This window comes from Populus euphratica, unplaced genomic scaffold (assembly GCF_000495115.2).
Source record: "Populus euphratica unplaced genomic scaffold, PopEup_1.0 scaffold28.1, whole genome shotgun sequence".
Taxonomy (NCBI): domain Eukaryota; kingdom Viridiplantae; phylum Streptophyta; class Magnoliopsida; order Malpighiales; family Salicaceae; genus Populus; species Populus euphratica.
This window is the reverse complement of record NW_011499862.1, coordinates 1,822,555-1,828,554: the sequence shown is the minus strand read 5'-3', so window position 1 is coordinate 1,828,554 and position 6,000 is coordinate 1,822,555. Positions and strand designations below refer to the sequence as shown.

The 6,000-nt window shown below is 35.3% G+C and overlaps 1 protein-coding gene across 1 annotated transcript; it reads left to right on the top strand.

Moving 5' to 3' along the window:
* Window positions 1-666: 666 nt before the first annotated feature.
* Window positions 667-5,722, top strand: LOC105125192 (glucose-6-phosphate 1-dehydrogenase 4, chloroplastic). Its single transcript, XM_011025533.1, has 12 exons — window positions 667-1,063; window positions 1,157-1,313; window positions 1,712-1,947; window positions 2,145-2,239; window positions 2,696-2,810; window positions 2,942-3,147; window positions 3,284-3,392; window positions 3,503-3,540; window positions 3,645-3,765; window positions 3,841-4,037; window positions 4,753-4,953; window positions 5,078-5,722. The coding sequence occupies exons 1-12, from the start codon at window positions 956-958 to the stop codon at window positions 5,313-5,315; spliced, it is 1,821 nt and encodes a 606-aa protein (XP_011023835.1). The 5' UTR covers window positions 667-955; the 3' UTR covers window positions 5,316-5,722.
* The last annotated feature ends 278 nt before the right edge of the window (window positions 5,723-6,000 follow it).

Below are 6,000 nucleotides of genomic sequence, written 5' to 3'. Positions count from 1 at the left end.
TTTTTAAATTTTTTTTGCATTTATTTATTATTAAAAAATTAATTAGTAAAAAATATTTTTTAGTAAAAAATTATTTTTCATGTTAAAAAAAATTTAACTCGAGGAAATTGTTTTCTTTTTATTTTAAATGAAAAATATTTTCCATAAATTATGAAAAAATTTTAAATATTATATTATATATTAATTATGTTAAATTTTATTTTTAATTTTTTTATTGTTATATATTTTGTTTGATTTTTTTAATTTTATTCTAAAAATTTTAATTTAATTTAATTTAATTTTTATATTAGTTAGTTATAATAGGTGATTTGATCAATTTAGTTTACATATATATAACACAACTAATGAAACCTCAAATCTTCAATTTTTCTTACTTTTTCATGGTGGTTGGATCTTCCTCCTCCAAGCAAATAAAGGTTTTAGAGAAATCATCAACATCCAGCCCAATTTCTTGTCTTGTGACATTCAAGTTAAGTTAGCAAGGATAAAGATATTAATATCAAGAAGTTTATAGAATGTTTTCGTTTTATCAAGTCCATCCATAAAATTATAAATCAATTTAGTTTTTTTTAACTAAAATAGTTTTGATTTGATAAAAAGAATTGATTGATATAAAACGTTAACGCATCATCGATTAACCTACCAGGTCGATTTACAACTATGTCCATGGGAGCCATACTACTAAGATCCAAGGAAAAAAAAATCATCACTAGCCTTCCAAAATACCACAAGCACAAACAGCCCATTGTAATTCCCTGCTCACGTGTTGTGCTAGATCACCACGTAGGATCCACACACCCATCGGAGTAACAGCCAATCAACCACCGGAAAAGTTCCCTTTACAATAATCTAATCCACTACAACCAGTTTCACTCATCCTCAACTCTCTCGCTCTTTTATCATGGCTAACAGAACTGAACCTTTACTGTCAAAACCCGACTAAAACCCAGAAAGGATGTCACTTTCTTTTCCAACCTTATCAATACCCTCTTGGGATTCTTCAACTTCTAGACCCATTCCTCAATGCTCAAGTTCTCTCAATGTCTCTGCTGTTAGCTTGCAGGTTAGTGAAACTTTGCGTTTACACTTTTTGGGATTCTGTAAGTGTCCATTTGAGTATATTAAGAAGTTTGTTGCTTTTTGTGGTTTGTATTAGGTGGTGACAAAGAATTCTGGAGGAGGTACTGGTTTATGTAGAAGTTTTTGTGGATTAAAGCTATGGGTGATTGAAAGATTCAATCTTTGGAAAAAGAATAGGGAGTTTGGACCTCTGAAAGATTTCATGACTATTAAGAATCAAAGGTTGCCAGATGGTTAGTTATTCATTGTTAATTGTGATCATTGTTACTTGCGAGTGCAATGTGTTGTCAACTTTAGTTGAGTTTGTGGTAAAATATTGTGTTAATGGTTCGTTATAGTAAGAACTTGTGTTTAATTTAATTCATCACACTAAAAGAAAGAGTTTGTGTTTCGTGAAAAGATTCATTGTTGAATGTGATCATTACTAAGTTTAGTTGAATTTGTAGTGAAAGTTTGTTTCTTGACTGTAGATCGGTTGAATAGTTTGTGAGTGACAGTTTTATATTGAGTGTCGCTTCGTGGTTATGATTTTTTGCACCGAAAGTTTGTGTTTTGTTGTGATGATTGCTACCAAAATGTTGTGTATGTGTGTCAATGTGAGTTGTTGTGAAAGTATGTTTTCTGCGTGAAGATTCTGCTGAAGAGACTAAAAGACTCCCGAAATCTGAAGAAAGTTCATTGCACGAGCTTCAAGCTGATCCCTTCACAAATGTGGTGCCTTCACGAAGTCATTCCTTGAATTATGCGACTGAGGGTGGTAGAGGGCCTTCTCTCTGCATTGCAGTTATTGGAGCTACTGGTGAGCTTGCAAGGGCGAAGATTTTTCCAGCATTATTTGCTCTGTATTATAGTGGCTTTCTACCTGAGGTGAGGTTTACTCTGATGTCAATACTTTATGTTTCTTTTGTGTACATTTTGTTGGTTTTACTTTATCTGTTAAACCCGGTATGTGGGTATGCCTCTATCATAAAGGGAAAGGCAGAAATACATGAATTAACCAACTTAGCTTTTACTCCAGTTTGCACTTGTATTTTCTCTCAGTTTGACTGGTTCTGTGGATGCAGGATGTTGTCATCTTCGGTTATTCAAGAAAGGATTTGACAGACGAAGATCTGAGATCCATTATAGCTTCAACTTTGACTTGTCGCATTGATCATCAGTATATTTCTTTTATCACCTTGCGAGTTTTCTTGTGTACACTCAAGTGCCTCCAATTTTTATTTTTTTGTCAAACGATGTGCCAGAATGGTGAAAATGTGTAACTATTTCTTCCTATTTGAAGTTGATCCACACTCATTTGAAAGACCATTTCAGTCTTTCTGAGCCTCCTTGAGAAATGACTAATACAAACATAGTGAGTGGCTTATCAATAAAATCTCACAGCTTTAGGTAACAAGTGCGGTGCATAGTGAGAATATTTGATATCCACACCTGAGAACTGTCAGTTGAGTTGGTAATACTAACCATGACGATGCCTGTTAAGATATTCTGTAAATTGAAGTAATTGCTAGAAATAAGAATATAAATAACTGCACGTATGCTTATGTCTCATGGTTATCCATGCATCACAGACGCTCGACTTTGCATTAATGATCAAATTTTGGAAATGTTTCAGACAGAACTGTGGTGACAAAATGGAGGCTTTTCTTAGCAAAACTTACTATCTCAATGGAGGTTATGATAACCGTGTCGGGATGGAAAAGCTGAATGCCAGAATGGAGCAAATTGAGGTATACGTATAGTGACAGCACATGCTTTCACCTGAAAATTTGATTTCTTGATGTGGAGGGTTTTTGTTGACTGTACAATAGATTAACTGGACTATTTGATAATTGATTCGGTAATAGTGTAACCAACGCAGGGGGGATCTAAAGCAAACAGGATATTCTACCTATCTGTGCCACAAGAAGCACTTCTTGATGTTGCATCCTGTCTAGCTGATAATGCCCAAACTCGTAAGGGCTGGAATCGGATAATAATTGAGAAACCTTTTGGGTTTGATGCACTGTCTTCTCAGCAATTCACAGAGTCTCTCCTCTCAAAGTTTGAGGAGAAGCAGTTATACAGGTGCCGGTGGACATTATCTGTTCTGTGTGTTTGAATATGCACCTGTTCCATTTATTGATATTCATTCAATAATCATGTTTTCTTTTTGTAACTATTCACTTTAGTTGATGTATGACTTAAATTTTGTGCACTTCAGGATAGATCATCTTTTAGGAAGGAACCTCATTGAGAACCTCACAGTGTTAAGGTTCTCTAATCTGGTCTTTGAGCCATTATGGAGCCGAACTTATATACGCAATATACAGGTCAGTTTATTTATCTTATCAATTTATTTGGCATCTATGATGTGATGAACCTCGAAATACACCTTTCTTGAATATAATGCTCTGTCACTGAATTGTTCTTGATAATTCAGATCATTTTGTCAGAAGACGTGCACTCGCAGACAAGAAGGTTACCACGATCAATAATTTCTTTGCTAGAGTGCTCTGTAAAGTGAATTATGGCAACCATAGGTTCTAAATTCAATATTTGATATTTTTCACTATTTTATGCAGGTATTTTGATGGTTATGGGATCATTAGGGACATAGTGCACAGCCATATACTTCAGACAATAGCATTACTTGCCATGGAGCCACCAATAAGTCTTGATGGAGAAGATATTAGAAATGAAAAGGTAATTGATCATTAGATGCATGCATCGTGAAAACAAACATCAATTCATCTTATCACATTGAAAGCTTCTTTTCAGGTCAAGGTTCTAAGATCAATCCGCAGATTGGATCCTAGTGATGTCATTCTTGGTCAATATAAATCTACTTCTGGAGACAAAGTAAATTTAAACAATTTGACACCAACCTTCTTCGCTGCTGCGTTATACATCGATAATGCACGCTGGGATGGTGTGCCTTTTCTAATTAAAACTGGCCTGGGACTCATCAAACACAGGTGAAAAATTAATTGTGGAATTTGTGTTCTATATAATTAACAGTGATATAACTTCTTAGCTTCATCAGTCTTTTTGCTAAAATGTAACCTGCTCCTCAACCTAGATTGTTGTCTAATTGTGGCACCAATTGTCATGCCTACCTTTTGTGCATTGCTTGAGACTTGATTTTGACTCAGCCTTGAAGTTAATTTAGTGTTTAGTGATTTGTCCTCCAAATGGGTCTTGAGAAAGCAATCAGGATCTCTCACCAAGAAAAAAGAAAAAGAAAAAGGCAACCAAAACCTGATTTAGATATAGAAAGAATGTAGTCTAATCTTTTGGAAGAGAGCTTACTTGAAGCTTGCATCAAGTTAGGAATTGACAGATTAGCATCTTCTGGGAAACTTCTATAGATAAAATATTTAGAAGATTTAAATTTAAAAAACCATGGTGCTTTAATTACGAGATTGCCTGATTTCTCCTTGGCTCTTCATTGTTTTCAAATTGAAACACAAAGGTTCAGGAATCCAAACTGTTACATTCAGGTGTACATAGCTGAACTCTCGAATTTTGTACTGAATGAAGCTAGACAAACAAGGGGATTATGTGGGGTGTATACATGCGCATGCAATTTGTGTTCTTCAATTTATGTGACTGTCACCAGGGAAAGCAAATTCTGTACTATTTGATTACACTATATTGAGTTTCCTCACCATGTTGAACTACATGATGCAGAGTGGAGATACGTATAAATTTCCATAATGTCCCAGGAAACCTTTATCGTGAACGCCTTGGGCATAACATTGATCTGGCTACTAATGAGCTGATTCTGAGTGATGCACCTGATGAAGCTATCCTGGTCAAGATCAATAATAAGATTCCAGGACTAGGCTTGCAGTTGGATGCTTCTGAACTCAACTTGCTCTATAAGGACAAGTAAGCACTTTCGTGTTGTAAAACTTGTTCTGTTGAAACTCATATTTTCTTAAGCAAAGCCAGTTCAGCACCCACTTTGTTCTATAATTTGATGTCTGGCATACTCTTTATGTTAATACTCTAGGTATAGTGCGGAGGTGCCTGATTCATATGAGCATCTTCTTCTTGATGTCATTGATGGAGACAACCATCTCTTCATGAGAAGCGATGAGCTTGCAGCTGCATGGAATATTCTAACTCCAATTCTACAGGAAATAGACAAGAACCGTGCTACACCAGAACTCTATGAAGTGGGAGGTAGAGGTCCAATTGGACCTTATTATCTTTATGCAAAACATGGGGTTCGGTGGATAGACGACTGAAGCTTGTTAAAGGCAATAAATCTGATGTTTTAGAACTACTCGATACATGACAGGCTGTATGCACTAGTCTATCTATCTGGACTGCAAGAAATAAATGCTTTGAATATCATGTAAAGTTGGCACTAATTTACTGAAATGCGCAACCAGCATGTTTCCCTGTTTGATTTTCTGCTCCCAAGTCCAGCTGCCTCGACTAGCAAAATAATAGCCTGTCAGGAGCGATTGAAGCCTCTTCTCAAAAGCTTCAAATTGCCATAAAATCATGGAGAAATGCTTTGAAGACCTCTACCCGTCTTTTCTAACAATTTCTGATGTAAGATTTTGAGTTCCATGCTCTTGAGAAACCATAAATTTCAATCATTTGCTTTGTATCCTCCACTACCCTGATGGGCTCTACTTTCAGGACTTGAGTTGTGTTTGATCCATTAACCTTGCATACCCTCTTATTCTGTTTTAATAAATAGTTTTACAATATTAAATATATTAAAACACAATTGATTTTTTAAAATAGCTTTTTTTTCATTGGAATGCATGTATGAAAAGTTGCAATATCTATACTATTACTATTTACGAAAAGCTATATTACTAATTTGGCTCTTCGAGCTAACTTCGTTTCTCCCTCCCCTAGAGATGCTTTTGCACTGTGTACTTTCATGTCAACAAAGTTGAATGGTGACCCATTGCA

Bases quoted from the DNA above. Each gene is read 5' to 3' on its own strand.
- LOC105125192 (XM_011025533.1), top strand. From the start codon at position 956: ATGTCACTTTCTTTTCCAACCTTATCAATACCCTCTTGGGATTCTTCA. The intron at 2,811-2,941 runs GTATACGTATAG...TAACCAACGCAG, and splicing joins CCAGAATGGAGCAAATTGAG to GGGGGATCTAAAGCAAACAG. The intron at 3,541-3,644 runs GTTACCACGATC...TATTTTATGCAG, and splicing joins GTGCACTCGCAGACAAGAAG to GTATTTTGATGGTTATGGGA.